General features: G+C 40.0%; 1 protein-coding gene across 1 annotated transcript; it reads left to right on the top strand.

Moving 5' to 3' along the window:
- The first annotated feature begins 1,340 nt into the window (after positions 1-1,340).
- Positions 1,341-13,587, top strand: LOC125228740 (lipoyl synthase, mitochondrial). Its single transcript, XM_048133405.1, has 8 exons — positions 1,341-1,488; positions 1,584-1,770; positions 3,879-4,012; positions 4,356-4,512; positions 5,075-5,132; positions 9,249-9,401; positions 11,126-11,247; positions 12,447-13,587. Exons 1-8 carry the CDS (start codon positions 1,441-1,443, stop codon positions 12,680-12,682), a joined length of 1,095 nt encoding a protein of 364 aa, XP_047989362.1. The 5' UTR covers positions 1,341-1,440; the 3' UTR covers positions 12,683-13,587.
- Positions 13,588-19,000: the final 5,413 nt, after the last annotated feature.

Genomic DNA, 19,000 nt, shown 5'->3' with positions numbered 1-19,000 from the left:
TGAGGAAACTTGGTTACCAACTGACCACACATGTTCATTGTGTATTTTAAAGAAGAAGATAAATACAGCACAATTATTTTGTATTAATTTGTGTTGTTTAAGTTGTAAATAAATAAATAAGTTTGACTAGAACATCCGTATTTTATTTAACTATAATGTAAAATTCCCGCTAGGCAGAATATAATAATGTGTCACATCTGGTGGTAGACCTACTCTACGCGTAAATAACCGCTCCCCGCACCCCGCGCATTTGTCAGCATGTGCAGAGTTTTCGCTTGGCAACGTCGCCTCTAGTACGTAGTACATATACCTCAATGGTGATTGCCTTTTTGTTTTTTGGCTAGCTCCCGACGTTTCGAAGCAATTACATGCATCATGGTCACGGAAAACTCAAAAAGGTACTTGGTTAACAGAAGTCTAAAGAAAATAACCGTGAATCATTCAAAATAATAATGGCCATAAAGACCGAACGTACAATTTTTAAACGGTCGTTAACGTTACTTAAATGATGTGTAAATATGAATGAATTCTTAATGAATTTATTTCTTTTTAGCCATTAACTACCGACAAAGTTTACATCACGAACGTTAACAACCCACACATATACAACAAAACACCAATATAAAGCTAGGAACATACTACGCGGACGTCCGTCGTAAAACGACCGCGACCGCGACCTATCAGTGTGCACGGAACAAAACATCCAGAGAGCCAGATTTCGATCGGACGTCCGTGCGCTCAAGGCCACGTCCGCGTCCGTCGACCGATAGTTTGCACGGTCATATGTATTTCCATTGTCCAGATTCCCGTCCGCGGTCGATAGAAAATCAATGGATAGGGAATCTGGACAATGGAAATACATATGACCGTGCAAACTATCGGTCGACGGACGCGGACGTGGCCTTGAGCGCACGGACGTCCGATCGAAATCTGGCTCTCTGGATGTTTTGTTCCGTGCACACTGATAGGTCGCGGTCGCGGTCGTTTTACGACGGACGTCCGCGTAGTATGTTCTTAGCTTTATTTATGGCGACTAAATTTCAGAATTTGGTAACATTGCTAACGTCCCCAACGTAACGAAACGCAAGCTAGGAACATACTACGCGGACGTCCGTCGTGAATCGACCGCGGACGGGAATCTGGACAATGGAAATACACATAGCCGTGCAAACTATCGGTCGACGGACGTGGACGTGGCCTTGAGCGCATGGACGTCCGTTCGAAATCTGGCTCGCTGGATGTTTTGTTCCGTGCACACTGTTCGGTCGCGGTCGCGGTCGTTTTACGACGGACGTCCGCGTAGTATGTTCCTAGCTTATTGACCATTAGCGCCAAACGTCAACGTCAAAGACGTCAGAAGTCAGATCAAATCAAAATCAAGTTGAAACTATCAGCTGAGTGTTATTACGTGCAGGCGCAAATAAATTAAATATTAAGAATATGTTTCGTAATCCGATAAAAACTTGTTTGATCAGCCGAAGCCAAGAAGTATTAACCTATTTATAATACCATTACTCTGAAGTGTCGCTGAAGATGTGACGAAACGTCACGTTGTTTTTACATGTAGTTTTTTTCCGTTTCAGAGGTGCAAGCACACGGCGAAGTTGGATGCGATAAGAGAGAAGCTCCGTGAGGGGCCTGGGCTATCTAATTTTATAGCGGAAGACAGACCCAAGGATTGGGAAGAGTATGAAGGGAAACTGAAACGGGAGAAGGGCGAACAAGAGCGATTGAGGCTTCCACCATGGTTGAAGACTTCTATACCGACAGGTAAAGCCTATTTCTGGTACCATGACGGCATTTCTCTAGAAATTGCACACAGAAAACCATAATGTTGACACGGCAGAGTTGTCAACATTTGTTTTTTATTAGCTCTTGCTTTAATGATTCTTAGGGCCCATTTAGACGGTACGAGAACTCGCATACGCGTTTTATTACATTGCGGTATTTGATGGATGTGCAAAATTGTGTGTAACCTCAGAGCCCGCAATGTGACTACAATCGCATGCGAGTTCACACGCTGTCTAAATCAAGGCCCTAGTCTTATCATCTACACTTATTGATCGTGAAATCCCACCATGGTGAATGAAATTAAGTATATTTAGAGTTAGATTTGTCTAGGACATTGGTCAGAAACTTCACTTTATAGTTGGCGCTAGCTTAGTTATCTGTTAGTTGTCCCAATTGTCTGTGTTATTTTTTTTTATTTAATACCAGGATGTTTTTTTACCTCCAAATGTGCATAATTATAATAAGTTATTTGTGTAGAGAGTCTGATGACATAGTACATATTCTATAGTTTAAGTATGATTTAATTGAAATCCTGTCATGTTGCTATAAGATATTGCATTAATGCTTGGGTCTTTAAGGTACTCAACTAATTGCATATAATGACTTTTACTTAAATTAATAAACCTTAATGTCCATCATTAGTTGTTAAAAACCTTTTCAAGTTAGATATTTGTTGATATCAATGTTTGTTGATATCAAAGCAAACAATGATTTTGTCAATCAACTTTTGTACAAATCTGTCACAGCTTTCAGACATTGCCGAATATCACCATAATGTTTGCAGTTGTACTGGCCTGAAAGACCTTATATGAAGTATGGTTAATTGCGAGTTAACTCAATTGCCACATCGAAGGTGTTAAAGTATTGATTGTTTCATTCACAAAGATTTATGTTTCGGCTTTTATTATCATGCTATTTGTATTATCAATGTGAATGACAAAATCAATATCCTCTTTGTTATGAAAAAGTCCAAGAGGCTCAATTGATTATATTTATGACATAATGGGCTATTTCACAGCTCAGGCACAGTATAATAAAGAGTACTAACATACCGTTTGGCCACTCCCGCTACCTGCCGAAAGTGCTTTCAGTTACCTCACACAGTTACCGCCAGTTGAGGACGCGAACAGTCGATCTGTCATATCTCACTCATACAAGCATGGCACGCATTCATCCACACGAGCTTAGACTGTGTGCATAGGAACGCACCTCTTTCATGTATTTAATCGTCATTGTCCGAGGTGTGGCTCAGGGGACATTGAATTTTTTTGGTATGTTTTTTACTGTGCCCTGTGTGTGTGGCCTGTGTGGTGACGGGTTAAGAATTTCATCACCCCCTTTCTTCTCGTGGGTGTCGTAGAAGGCGACTATGGGATATGGGTTAAATTGTGGCGTAGGCCGCGTAGGCGAGAGGCAACCTGTCACTGCAATGCCACAGTTTCGTTTTCTTTTAACCCCTTATTTGCCAAGAGTGGCCCTGAAGCTTTAGTAGTTTCATGTGCTCTGCCTACCCCTTTATGGGATACAGGCGTGATTGTATGTATGTATGTATGTATGTTTTTTACTGTGTATGTAACAACCACAGAACTTAATTTAGATAGAAGAAACAAATTCATATATTTGTATAGGGGCCGAGCGTGTCAAATTTTGTACTGAAGTTGATTCTTGCCTGTAATTTTAAATATGTCTCAGGCTCTTGATTGTTCATAATTTTTGTGTTGTTGCAATTGAATATCACGTAACGAGGCATTTTTTATGTTTTGGTTGACTTCAACTTACAAAAATTGACGCCCGAAAGCTGCAAGCTGCGAGTAAAGACGGACAACTCAGTGGATTTCACTGAGTTCATTTGACACGCTAAGTAGATACTTTTGCTTGATCTATGGTATATATGACATCTGTGGTAACAACATATAAGTGGGTTAGATCTAATAAACAGAAACACTATAACACAAGTTCTCGCGTTTTGTACACTTTTTTAAAGACACACACGAAACGAAATGTTATGAAAGAGAATGTTATGAGAATCACCAGAGACTCAGAATTGTTGGTGAAAAAGCTGATGTATTCGTGTACAATTATTTCAGGCTCAAAATTCAATGAGGTGAAGGAACAATTACGTAGTCTGAAGCTCAGTACTGTGTGCGAGGAGGCTCGCTGTCCGAACATCAGGGAATGTTGGAGCGGTGGCAAGCAGGGCATGTCTACGGCTACAATTATGGTAATTTTGTTATTATTATACGCCTTCATAGTGTCTCACTGCTGGGCAAAGGCCTCCCCCATGGATCTCCACACGGTCTTGGGAATTCTCTGGCCAGTCGCCATGATATGCGTCCAGGTCTTCCCGCCATCTCCGCCTGGGTCTGCCAGAAGTGCCAGATATTCGCCCGTCTTGCGGCATCCAAATCGTGACAATTTTTGCCGATCACGATGTGGTGTGCTTGTAGTCTATTTTTAAACTGATTCACATTTTATGTTGAGACCACGTCTTCTGGGAGTTGTTTCATCAACATCTGTTAATGCTAGAACAAATTATTTATTGTATGTTTTCTTTATCTTTACAGCTTATGGGCGACACTTGCACGCGGGGCTGCATGTTCTGCTCAGTGAAGACTTCCCGCGCCCCGCCGCCGCTCGACCCACTTGAGCCACGGAACACGGCTACTGCTGTGGCACAGTGGGGCCTTGGGTACATCGTGCTGACCTCTGTCGATAGAGACGGTGAGATATACTTGTAATGTGTTCGAGCAGTGCAGTGAAAACTTCGCGCGCTCGGCCACTGCTTGATCTGCTGGAGCCACGCAGTCGGTGCTTGTCTACATCGTGCTGACCTCTGTTGTCACGAAACGAAACGCTCGTAGATATCTATGTCTAGCAAAATATGGACACACTGTTTCCTTTAGTGTTATCAAAGAGGATCGAGTATTATAGAGAGTTACTGTCAAAGTAAAATGTGTAACCACAGTGCATAGACACTAGACAGCCATCTCTCGACACAAGCTTAAAACTTTTGAACCTCAGTTTTGACGATTTGGGCCATATTCTTAGCTTGATGTGTGTTAAAATTTCAAATATTAATATTAGCGCCATCTAGCCGAGCGTTCCCCAAAGGTGTATCGTCATCTAGGTCACCGTACTTTTTTCTGTATGGTTTTGAGGTACGTTTTTTTCTGTCTATACGGAGTTACATATGTCTTTAGTGTTATTCACTGTTCTTTTTTTTTTGTTGGTTTTGTTTTGTTCTTTCGTGTTTGACTAATCTCATGCTTTTATGTTTTCACAGATTTGCCGGACGGAGGATCAGCTCACTTTGCAGAAACAGTTAGGGAAATAAAAAGACAGTAAGTACATAAGGGCTTGTACTGTATGCCAATACAGATTTCACTCATACAATGAAATATTCACCCTAGCTTTCATGACTAGCCGCGAGAAAAACGTCCGTGCTCATGCGCGGACGGTTACCTCGCCCGAGCAAATTTGCACGGCAAGATGGCGGCCGTTGGTCAGCTGCTGTTCAAAACCGTTAAGAGCGCTATGACAAAAAAAGGCGATATATTGTAAAATGCACAATATTTATCGACAAAATTGTACACTTTACTCATACTAAAAGACAGTAAAAGTACTTGTTTCAGTTAGAACATCTTATTAACTGTCGGTTAATTAAAAAACATATGAAAGAAAAAGCTTTTCCAATTAGTAATGATTTTTTTTCTGATGCTCGTTTAGAAAAAACCGCGTGAAGCACAGATTTCGGAGCTCTTATTATGTACAATTTGATAAGCTCACTCCCATAAATGCGGTAAATTTAAGTTCCTAATATCTTGTATTTTAGTCCCATTAAACAATATTTATCATTTAATACTTTGAAATTGAGAAATTGAAAGTAAAACGAACTCAATTTTGTCTTGAAAATACATCGAAACAAGTGATCATTTCTCCGAAAATCTACATGTCATCGAAGTTATTTTAGTATATAAATAATCTGCACAATCTGCTTAAATTGCTGTTATCCATTTGTCGTTATAATATTGTATAATGATTTTTTGGCAATTTTTTGAAAACTAGCCTTCCTGTCGCTATTTTACCGGTGACGGACGCTCGCGATTTCAGTACCGCGTCGGAGCTCGTGAAGGTGAGACGTATGTCACTCCGCTCTCCGAATTTTGATCGCGAACGACGAGAATATTTATTGTTGTGTGGGTCGGACGCCTTGTTTATACACGGGCTATCCTCGCATTGTGTGTGTGTAAACAGCGACCAACGAATTTGATCCTAGATCCGAAAATATTTGCTTTTGTAATATTTTGTTATGTTTGAATGTTAAAGTATTACAACGTTATGATGATAAATATGTAAAAATTACAATACGGTCAAGATGATAAGACACATCAAGATGGTACTCGGGATCTGATGATGGAGCCAGAAGGTGGTCACCAGTTCCAGTGAACCATGTAAGTAAACACGATGGTTTAGGCTCGTTGGGTTCGTCTCAACAAGACCTTTGACAAGAGGTGGTACTCAGGGTCTGATGATGGAGCCAGATGGTGGTCACCAGTACCAATGAACCATATGACTAAACCACTTCGTGTTTAGGCCCAATGGGTTCGTCTCAACAAGACCTTTGACAAGAGGTGGTACTCAGGGTCTGATGATGGAGCCATCAGATGGTGGTCACCAGTACCAATGAACCATATGACTATACCACTTCGTGTTTGGACTCATTGGGTTCATTTCAACAAGACCTTTGACAGGAGGTGGTAGGGTCTGATGATGGAGCCAGATTGTGGTCACCAGTACCAATGAACCATGGAACTATTCCACTTCGTGTTTAGGCTCATTGGGTTCATCTCCATAAGACCTTTAACAAGAGGTGGTACTCAGGGTCTGATGATGGAGCCAGATGGTGATCACCAGTACCAATGAACCATATGACTAAACCACTTCGTGTTTAGGCTCAATGGGGTCGTCTCAATAAGACCTTTGACAAGAGGTGGTACTCAGGGTCTGATGATGAGGCCAGATGGTGGTCACCAGTACCAATGAACCATGGAACTAAACCCCTTCGTATGTAGGCTCATTGGAATCGTCTCAACAAGACCTTCCACAAGAGGTGGTACTCAGGGTCTGATGATGGACTCAGATGGTGGTCACCAGTACCAATGAACCATATGACTAAACCACATCGTGTTTAGGCTCATTGGAATCGTCTCAATAAGACCTTTGACAAGAAGTGGTACTCAGGGTCTGATGATGGAGCCAGATGGTGGTCACTAGTACCAGTGATCCATGTAACTAAACCATTTAGTAATCAGGCTCATTGGGTTCTTACTTCTTCTCAACAAGACCTTTGACAAGAGCTGAGGGTCTGATGATGGAGCCAGATGGTTGTCACCGGTACCAATGAACCCATGTAACTGAATCACTTCTTGTTTTTTATGTTATTCACATATGCGAGTTTATTTTTTGGTGACCACCATCTCTCTCCATCACCAGACCCTGAGTAGGTACCACCTCTTGTCAAAGGTCTTGTTGAGACAAACTCAATGAGCCTAAACACGAAGTGGTAGTCATATGGTTCATTGGTACTGGTGACCACCATCTGGCTCCATCATCAGACCCTGAGTACCACCTCCTGTCAAAGGTCTTGTTGAAATGAACCCAATGAGTCCAACCAAACACGAAGTGGTACAGTCATATGGTTCATTGGTACTGGTGACCACCATCTGGCTCCATCATCAGACCCTGAGTACCACCTTGAAGTAATTAGAATTGTATTTGACTTATCATCATATTAATATATACTTTACTCTAATACTTATCATATAACAAAAGCAAATATTTGGAATGGGATCTACTTAAATATGATCACAGTTTATAATTATTACTTTAAATTTTTAAATAAATTTTAACATAATTAATATTATTTTGCGCTATATTCCAGTATTTTCGTACAAAATAATGTTTAAAAAATAAAAGTTTGTATCGAGATAGTAGATTGTGGTTGTTATCAAAATTCCATAGGAAGGATCAAGATTGTTTTGTCTATTATTGTAGTGCGAGCGAGTGATAAGACGTGCTAGAAAGGGTCGGCATATTGGGCTCGCGCGGCGGGTAAAATACCTAATTTCGCCCGACGCCGAAATGTTATAACGCTCTTAATATATATAATCAATCCAAGCCAAAATTTAAGAAATTATTTAGTCATCATCCTCCTTGCGTTATCCCGGCATTTTCCACGGCTCATGGGAGCCTGGGGTCCGCTTTGACAAATAATCACAAGATTTGGCGTAGGCACTAGTTTTACGAAAGCGACTGCCATCTGACCTTCCAACCCGAAGGGTACTAGACCTTATTGGCAAGTCCGGTTTCCTCACGATGTTTTCCTTCACCGAAAAGCGACTGGCAAATATCAAATTTCGCACATAACTTCCGAAAAACTCATTGGTGTGAGCCGGGGTTCTAACCCGCGACCTCTGGAACGAAAGTCGTACGCACTTACCGCTAGGCTACCAGCGCTTATAAGAAATTATTTAGTAATATAAATAAAATATCAATTGTCATTCTGAATTATACCTACTTTGCCTATAGTTCAATAGTTCTTTATTTGCATTGCATACCATATAATTTTTACAATAGGTACAACACAATTTATTAAAATTCTTAGCTTTTCATCTTAGAATATAAATTAACCAAAGTTATGTTTCTTATCTGTTCACAACGCTGAGTAATGAATTTATTAATAAAATATCATAATAAATACGAGATATTTATTAACTCGTATCACAGAATATACAATAGTACAAGTACAGAAGGCCCACTGCTTTGATGTTCACGACATGCCGCCTTTTTAAATGCCTACAAAATTCTAACAAAGAAACGAGCCGCACGTGTGCGGCGCCCGGTGATAGGGTTGCCTACGGATTTAAACAATTTAATACTCAGATAAAATGTTATACTATTATATTAAAGTCTTGGGTAGTTTCTAGGTATATACATATATATAGTATTTATATATTTTTGTTTGTTCCAACATCATAAGCTTTATTGAATCTTTTCGGGGGACTTAATCAATAGTAGATCTGTGTAAACATGTCCTATGGTATTTATTTGATTCATGATATCTATTTAACTAAGCATTATTAGCCATTCCACATGCGGACGTCGCATATGAACTTAAAAAAAACTCGCGACTTAAAGTAACATTAGAAAGTGCGAACGTGCGTTCCGTGAGAACACGCGCCACCCCTGATTAGGCCGAGAACTCGCGGCTGCCAGCATGTACTTGTAGCGCGGCGATAGAATCGCGGAGTGAGCCGCTCCTGCTCGTATTCACTGTTCGATCCGCAGAATGTGCCCGATAAAAAACCTTATATCTCGTTCTTGATAGGTTTCTCTAATGCTAAGAAAAACGAAGTATAGTCGGACTCAAGCTTCTTATTTTTCTGTTTATTTTCCAGGAACAAGGAGATTCTAGTGGAATGCCTGGTGCCCGATTTCCGAGGGAACCGCGAGTGCATAGACATCATCGCCAACTGCGGCCTGGACGTGTTCGCGCACAACATCGAGACCGTCGAGCGACTCACGCCCTTCGTCCGGGACCGCAGGGCGGGGTCAGTTCATACTCGACTTTAACTTATAAATCCACAGCCAAATAACCACAGATAGAAGAAGGAGATCGGTAATGCCGGGCGATATTGGTACATCCATACTAATATTATAAATGGCAAAGTGTGTGTGTCTGTTTGTTTGTCGATCTTTCACAGCAAAACGGAGCGACGGATTGACGTGATTTTTTAAGTTGAGATAGTTGAAGTGATGGAGAATGACATAGGCTACATTTTGTCTCTGTCTAACGCGAGCGAAGCTGTGGGCTAAAGCTGGTAATATATAATAGTACAAATGCAGAAGGTTCACTCTTTTGATATTCATAAAATGCCGCCATTCTAAATTCTTACCTACATTAAGGCACTGGTCCCACCGCGAGCTAGTAAACTATGAGCTATCGGCTATAAAACGAACAAAAGATAATCACTCCAGTGTAAATAAAAGAGACACGGCGATGTTTATAGTTACCCTGCGGTGAACTATCAATATCGCCGTGTGTCTTTTACTTGCACGGGAGTGCTTATCTTTTGTTCGTTTTTATAGCCGACAGCACAAAATATATAATAGTACAAGTACAGAAGGCTCACTCCTTTCATATTCACAAAAAGCCGCCATTCTAAATTCTTACCTACATTAACAAACGGGTCGCACGCGAGCAGACGACATTGAATTATATTGTGCCGCGCGAAGGTCGTCGCCACTGAAAGGGCCGCGAACTCGCGGCCCCCGGCATTTACTTGTAGCGCGGCGATAGAATCGCGGAGTGAGCCTCTCCTGATTTTGAATACGTCTGACGCGAATTCTGACGCTCTTATTGACGCTCTGACCAAAAAGAGTAGAAATTTAAAAGTGGCAACATCGTAGTGTCATTCCGTTTTCTCACACATACTGCTCCTTTTGGTGTGTGGTGGAATGCCTGGTGCCCGATTTCCGAGGGAACCGCGAGTGCATAGACGCCATCGCCAACTGCGGCCTGGACGTGTTCGCGCACAACATCGAGATCGTCGAGCGACTCACGCCCTTCGTCCGGGACCGCCGGTCGGGGCGAGTTTATACTCTTTTCATCACACTTGCTCAGTATGTGTGCGATTTGTTACATATCTCCCGAAACGTTTTTCGGGAGATATGAACTGTCTTGTACAGCCTAGCAAAAAAACGTATAACTTCGAAAGTGGCAACAGTGCTTCCTGCTAGGTTTCCAGCGCTTGCCTTTAGTCACAACACGTTTGAACGGCTGAATTAATTTCGCTTGTTCTGTTTTGTTGTATTATTGTCGTCACGAGAAGGTTCTCATTAAAGAAGATTAAAGAAGAAATAAGGAAATCCGTACACTCACAGTAATACTTAGGCTACTTGCCTCCTAGTCAAATCAGCTTCTTTTCAAGAACTGTCAGAACGAATTTGAACGACTTGCTAATATGGAATTTATATGAAATCGAATTGAGTGACGTCACGGTCAACTCAGTTACTTTATATATTTCTACCTGACTTATTAAATAGAAATTGGATTTAAAAATAACTGCTGTCCATGTTTTTCTTATAATTATCTGATGCTTTATTTCGTGCATGGTATAAAATATTTTATTTTAACTACAGTCAAGTTCCCTATTGCAAAAAAAATTATAGATGCAAGTAAAATGAAAATTCCTCAAAGTAGCCAACATAATAATTCTAAACTTATAATAATTTTAAGCAATATTTATTATAAAATTATAATAAAATGCTACAGGTACCGACAAACGCTGAAAGTCCTAGAAACGGCCAAGGAGTCGAACCCGGATCTCGTCACTAAGACGTCCATCATGCTGGGTTTAGGCGAGACAGACGAACAAGTGGAACAGACCATGAAAGGTACGCAAGATTATATGTGCTTTTATGAAGCAAAAGGTGTCACAAGGTCACTTAACTTGACTTGTCACTACACTAACTTATGACTAACTTGTAACAAAACTGAAAAAAGAAAATTGTAACAAAATTTCGTCCTTATTTAAGCAATGGTGTGGTACTTTTTACTTGAGATAGTCAAATATGTGGCATTCTACGTTTAAAGTGTCCTTATGTTTCATCTGCAGTATGGACAAAATTCGCTTGTAATTTTAGATGTAATTGACCTTATTGCACTAGAAGCATAAGTAAAAGTATAAGTAAAATTGTTTTTACTTATTCTTAATTGGCAATAAGATCCTTTTTATCAGAATTTTTGAAAGGAGCGTATTTTATTTGTACCAAAATAAAAATGTATATTCCATGATGGAAATATACATACATTTTTATTTTTATAAGGTACAGCGGGGCAAATTCCACTGGGGGGGCAATTGTAACTGATCCATTTTTTTCATTATTACACTATTAAGTTGAGTTCCCCATGTATCAACTAAACACGCGTGTCATACATAACCGGTGGACACTGTTTAACAATGTAAACATTGCAAAACGTGAAATGGATGAGTCGAAATTGCCCCGATGTACCTTATCGTTGTTTGAGTACTTCAAAGTCAAGTATTCTTGATATAGGCACTGGTCTCACCGCGAGCTAGTAAGCTATGAGCTATCGGCTATAAAATTAACAAAAGATAAGCACTCCCGTGCTAATAAAAGAGACGGCGATATTGATAGCTCACCGGTGGGCGAGTAACTATAAACATCGCCGTGTCTCTTTTACATGGGAGTGATTATCTTTTGTTCGTTTTTATAGCCGATAGCTCATAGCTTACTAGCTCGCGGTGGGACCAGTGCCTTAAAGTGCGCTATCTGCTCAACAATGTCCACACTGAAAGAAAATTCAACCAGAACATAAGTTCGTTCAACAAGTTTTTTGGTTAAAATAGCGGCTACGTGCTCTTTGGTTCAAACAACAAGCTACTTGTCATTTGAATCGGCAATATATTTGAATCAACAAGTCGATTTTATAAAAACAACCTGACACATATTGTTTTAAACATACGTTTGGCTGATTCAAACGGATAAACCGCAACAAGTCGAACTTGTTAAATTCACAATGCAAATTTCTCTCAGTGCAGGATTTATATTATTCATTATTTATTTTCCAGACTTACGTTCCGTAGGCGTCGACTGTCTCACCCTCGGCCAATACATGCAGCCCACCAAGCGCCATCTCAAAGTGTTCGAATACGTCACCCCGGCCAAGTTCCAGCACTGGGAACGCAAAGGCAACGAACTTGGCTTCTTGTATACCGCTAGTGGCCCTTTAGTTAGGTCTTCATATAGAGCTGGGGAGTTCTTTATTACTAGCCTTTTGAAAGACAGGAAGGCTAAAAGCTTGTGACCTGATGACCGAAACTAAATTGTAGATAAATTGGTTTTATATGTGATTATACGTAGAATCATATAATGTAGATAATCGGTTTTTAAACTTTTTTGTTCAATTAACCAGAAATATTAGCAAAAATACAGGTTCTGATAATAGTAACAATAGTGTAGATTGCAGCCTGTCAAACGCAGCGTCATAATGTTGGAATAATTTCCCCCCGTCAAGTTACCACTTGTGACCTGATAACGAAAAGTGAATGTAGATTGTAGATACGATGATTTCATACGATATATAGAACATATATCTCCATATGTAACTATGTCGGTGGCCGATCATTTCGCTGTATAGTAAAATTCCTAGGCATATCGTGTTTGAAAATCTATCTCGTTCCCTAAGCCGACAGGGCCCCGCTACGCAGCGCCGGCAGCACTCGCGCACCCTGCCGGCCCGGCACGACTTGCGTCAGCGCGACAGCGGTGAGCGGCAAAGAGGCGCGTTCCTAGCACACAGTCTAAGCACAGTCGTGTAGGTGAACGCGTACCATGCTTGTATGAGTGAAATATATGAAGGTCGACTGTTCGCGTTTTTGACAGGCGGTAACTGTGAGGTAACCGAGAGGGGGACGGCGGCACTTTCGTACGCTAGTACTCTTTATTATACTGTGACTGAATGCTCAATGAGCTAATAACTGCGACACGTTCGCCGTCGGCTTGTCCGCTCTCTCTATTAGTCTACTACTTGTACTACCGTCAAAAAATTACAAAGGAATTTTACATCGGCCACCGTCGTTAATAATTATACCTAGATATTTTTCTAGCACGAACGAAGTGACACTAGTGACTTCCGATATTTAGTTCATCGATAACTTACATTATAATATATGATTGATTATTATAATTATGTCATTAATTATTGCCGTGGCACTGGATCTTGAGTAGTTTCATGTGCTCTGCCTACCCCGTTTAGGAAATATAGGCTTGAATTTAGGTGTATAATATAACATTAATGTTTTATACAAATGTCACATGTTTGAAAATAAATGGACAATAATAATAAAACGAACCATATTTTAATAGTTTACATTTACATAAGTATAATATTTTGACGACCGGTCTGGCACAGTCGGTAGTGACCCTGTCTGCTGCGCCGCGGTCCCGGGTTCGAATCCCGGTAAGGGCATTCATTTGTGTGATGAGCACAGATATTTGTTCCTGAGTCATGGATGTTTTCTATGTATATAAGTATTTATATATTAAATATATCGTTGTCTGAGTACCCACAACACAAGCCTTCTTGAGCTTACCGTGGGCCCTCAGTCAATCTGTGTAAGAATGTCCTATAATATTTATTATTATTATTTATTATAAGTTCTTACATTATTTTTCAAGATTTTAGAGGTTATTATTAGTGTTAATTATTAACTTTATGTAAGGCTATTTTATCGATAAAAGGATTGTCGATGTTTCTATTTTGTCAAGCACTTACAACTTGACATTCGTGCCAGAAAAATATCTAGGTATATTAATATATAGTGCATTACTAAATGCTGTGAGATTAGATCTGTGTTAGATCAATGAATATTAGTTATTTTTTGTTGAACTTAAGTTTATTTTGTGTACAAAATTGTTATTAAATAAATGTTTTCGTTTGAATCATGTTGCGTTTTAATAATACTTCATGTATTTTTATTACAATACTATTACGACAAGCCGGGCATGGGAAATAAACCATAAAAAGTTACCCTCAAAAGATAGCCGAGATTAGATTGAGATGTTAGCACAAATGGCCTCCGCCTTACAGAAGACCGCAGCCAAATAGCACTTGTTATAGTTACTCATATTTTTGTGTTCCTGCCTAACCCTTAATTTGGCAGACATAGAAACATTAAAAATACCATTTTTTTTTGTTGAATACTATTTTTATGGGTCATAAGGAGCCCCGAAAAAATAATGAAAAAAATCATAATCTTTCAGTTTTTCAGGAAAATTATGTTCGGTGTGGCGAACACTGCCAGCTAATCAAGAATTAAAAGTGTGAAATAATTTGCTATATAAATGTTAAGAAACATACAAATTTTTCGTAGAAAATGAACATAAAAGTATTGCCTACACTTTGTGTGCCCTTTTTGTACTTTGTGACCCCGAAACTAGACCTCCTTCGTAATGTTGACACCGAATATCTCGATACTCTTGGAGACGTTAAAGGGGATGTCCTGGAATTTAGGCGCTATGTTATGTCAAATGGGGTTTTATATGCGGAAAATGTGCAAAACTTCTTACTGGGGTTCAACTAGACGAGATTATGTTTACTCCACTCGGATACCTGCTCAAGAGAGGCATCGATTTGAGACACAAGTTGCATTCTGCTTTCCAAAACCTGCTCACGATAGGCATTTGCACGACCTGTGTACTGGCTATCATCTGTGCTGTCATCCGCATAGCAATAGATATTGCTAGTTTCTAGCTTATCATTGATATGAAGGAAGAACAGGGTCGGTGATAGCATAGATCCTTGGGGTACACCTCCGTTAATGGGCCGGATTTCTGAGTATTGATCGTCGATGAAAACTGAAATGCTTCGCCCAGGTAGAAAGCTGGCGACCCACGTGCAAAGCCTTTCTGGGAGCCCGCGTATACGAGGGTAGCTTGGGGAGATGCGTCTTATGATAAACTCTATCAAAAACCTTAGGTAGCGATATCTAGGCTAACTGCCAATGCCTCTCCCTTGTTCTCAATGGCGGTGGCCCAACTATAAGTATACCAAAAGAACACCAGCGCCACGACTATGGCGGAAGCCGTATTGCCGGTCACTATAATCTGGTGTTCATCAGGTACGCCAAGACCTGGTTATTATCCACTTACTTCATTGCCTTGGAGAGAAGAGAGGTTCTCTCATCTGGGCCTCAATGGGCCGACAGTGTGTAGGGTTTGTGCGATCACCCTTCTTTGTGGTTGGATGGACTCAAGCAGTCTTTCAGGATGACGAGCATTTACCTGAGCAGTATGAATGCCAAAAAACGCGAATTAAAACTGGGGTAAGCTCCGCAGCGCACGTTTTCAGCACAATAGCTGGAATACCCTCAGGCCCATTGGACTTATTGACAACGAGGGCAAAAAATGCATGCCTAACTACACTTTGAGTGAAGCGAACCTCGGATGAGAGTATTGAGAATTTTTTACTTGGATGAATGATGATGGATGAATCTACTCTTAGAAAGTATTTTTGGGGAAGTAGGAAGACTCATGAGGAAAAGGGGTCTGAATCCTCGCTGTAGGACCTTCCTTATGCACATCCATCGCGCTTCAACACGGTAACGCGGCAAGAATAGTGGTAGGTACTTCTGCATCGGGATGTGCGTAATTAGGTTAGAGTTAGCTATTCATTTTTTTTATTTAGACATTATATTAATGTAATTTAATTTAGTTTTGTGCTCTTTTGTAAAATAAATATTTTGGTATAAGGTCCACCGATAAGTTGGCAATGTTCGTCACACCGAACATGCAACCCTGGAATTCAAACACTGCGTAGCTGGCGGTGTTCGCCACACCGAACATGTAACAAACCTACTATTTCACTGTGAAGATGGCAATGTTCGGTACCACGAACATGACATTTTAAGTGTCACTGTCACTAAATTAAGACATACACTAAACTAGAAACTCTTTAGTACGATTAATTACCTCATTGGTAACCGATAAATGTCGTTTTTATTAATGTGACACCATAAAAATCTAATATAATGTCATAAATAACTTGATGATACTTCGCAGTTGCCGTCTTGCCGCGATTTTGCGTGCACTGCTGACATACGAATATTGTGTCAGCAATGAATTAATTTTCTACCAATTAAAATAACACAAAGCTACAATTTGAGTCGAAAGAAATATAAACAAAGATGAAAATGTGACCAGTAGATTTTTTTGAAATGTATGTTCGCCACAGCGAACACTGTCCAATTAAGGGCTAAGAGTAAGGCTGCCAGAGCTCAACGAGGGTGCGGTGTGCTGGTGACGGAAGGACCTACGGAACTAATTTGTTCCGTCTATTGTCCTTTGAGTCGTCGGCAATCCGAACCTTCCTCAGAACTTGATTTCTAATGGATTGGCGACGCGCATGTGACACTACTTGAGTTGCAGGCGTCCATAGGTTACGGTGACCGCTTTCCATCAGGCGGACCGTATGCTTGTTTTTCACCGACGTAGTATAAAAAAAATGTTTGGGCAGCGTATTTGGTTGAAGCTCTTAGCTTAGCCAACGTGATTTTTTTGGCCTTGATTAGATATTGAATAAAATGTGTGAATTAAAACTTTTCACACATTTTACTTGTCTAATTCGTATGGCATACAGATTCGAGTCAGTAAACATTCAGTCGAATTGAGAACCTCCTCCTTTTTTGAAGTCGGTTAAAAAATATTTCCAATATAAAATTAGTTTCCGCTACCTAAAGGTTATCTGGAATATATAGCATTTTAGAGGTATTAAGACCACCAGTTGTTTTATCTCTTATGTTGCTATGTAATGTGTAATACCAAAGAGGATCAAGTATTATAGAGAGTTACTGTCAAAGTAAAATATGTAATCACCAATCACAGTGCATAGACTGCTATCTATCGTCACAAGCTTAAAACTTTTAAACCTCAGTTTTGACAATTTGGCCCATATTCTTAGCTTGATTGTGTTAAAATTAGGTAGTAACTAATAGTTATTTGTTATACAAGGGGGCAAAGTTGTATTTTAACGCCGAGTGTGGAATTGAAAAACGAGCAAGTGAAAGGATTCTATATTTGAACCACGAGCGAAGCGAGTGGTTCGAGAATAGAATCCTGAACTTGCGAGTTTTTTAACATACGAGAAGTAAAATACATTTGCACCCGAGTGTAACACAAAACTTTTCCCCTCACTATAGCGAGGAAACTACAATGCAAAAAATGCGTTTATCACTGCTTCCAGTAGTTCCACAGGTGGTAAATAATCTTTATTAAGTACTAGATTCACCTACTTTTATCAATTTTAAAGTAGTTAGTTTGACGTTATTGAAGGTCAAATTACTTTACCCACTAGTGGATAAAATGCGTTTTTACCCGCTGGTATTAAAGGACAAAACACGTGTTTCCGAGCTAGTGAGGGGAAAATAATATTAGCGCCATATAGCCGAGCGTCCCCCAAAGGTGTAACGCCATCTAGGCCACCGTACCTACCGTACCTTTATCTATATTTTTTTCTTAGATTGTAGCTGTCTATACGGAGTTACATATGTCTTACATATGTCTGTTGTCACAAATAATACGATATAATGTGCCTGAGACATATACCTACTTACTATGTTGTTTCCTGTATAGAGGTGTGCAACTGTGCAGTAAAGAGTAGATACATATTTGTATTTTATTACCCGACTACGGAAACGCAAAAGGAGGGTTATGATTTTGACCGGTATACATACATACAGTCACGCCTGTATCCCATAAAGGGGTAGGCAGACTAGGCAGAGCACATGAAACTGCTAAAGTTACAGTGCTACTCTTGGCAAATAAGGGGTTGAAAGAAAACGAAACTGACATTGCAGTGACAGGTTGCCAGCCTCTCGCCTACGCCACAATTTAAACCCATATCCCACAGTCGCCTTCTACGACACCCACGGGAGGAAAGGCGGTGGTGAAATTCTTAACCCGTCACCACACGGGCACCGGTATGTATGTGGGTATGTATGTATGTATGTTCATCTGTTCCCTCATTCCGTGGTTCAATAATTGAATTTGCAGCCCCAACTTTGACCCTCTCATGTGGATACACTTTTACTATCCTAATAAGAACGTTTTTCTGCACCGGTGACAAAGTTCAATTTATTATGGCAAAAAAAGTGTGAGCTCAGTCCCTATTGAAAGTCCATGGTATGACTCAATGAAAAATTGGCTAAATAGTAATCGGAAAACAAGCAAAAAGGGTAGAATATATTTCTATAAGTTATTTCGTTGGATTACATTACAAAATGAATGTATAATACATTATAATACTCTTTGTAATTGTATAGACTTAAATAAATAATTTTATTAGTTCAAATTAATGACCGCCAAGGAACAAAAACTAATTGAGTCGCTATTAGACCGTTTTCACATTATCCGATCCGATAACGGATGTCGGAAGGATATCAATAGACGAATCCAAGATTCCGCCTGTAATGTACGGGATATCGGTCCGACATCCGATATCGGATCGGATAATGCGAAAACGCACTTAGGTCTACATTTTACACTTTTGAAAACCAAGATTAATTAGAGTCAGTTGTATGGTCGGTATGTAGTGTAAATAAAAAGTCGAAAAGTAGTAGGTTCTTTC

Source organism: Leguminivora glycinivorella, chromosome 8 (genome assembly GCF_023078275.1).
Source record: "Leguminivora glycinivorella isolate SPB_JAAS2020 chromosome 8, LegGlyc_1.1, whole genome shotgun sequence".
NCBI lineage: Eukaryota > Metazoa > Arthropoda > Insecta > Lepidoptera > Tortricidae > Leguminivora > Leguminivora glycinivorella.
This window is presented reverse-complemented; position numbering and strand designations above follow the sequence as displayed.

What these genes read in the sequence shown, in the direction of transcription:
- LOC125228740 (XM_048133405.1), top strand. Translation starts at nt 1,441, where the DNA reads ATGTTTCGTAATCCGATAAAAACTTGTTTGATCAGCCGAAGCCAAGAA. An exon ending in GTCCGGGACCGCAGGGCGGG is followed by an intron (nt 9,402 to 11,125) that starts GTCAGTTCATAC and finishes AAAATGCTACAG; the next exon opens with GTACCGACAAACGCTGAAAG. An exon ending in AGTGGAACAGACCATGAAAG is followed by an intron (nt 11,248 to 12,446) that starts GTACGCAAGATT and finishes TTTATTTTCCAG; the next exon opens with ACTTACGTTCCGTAGGCGTC.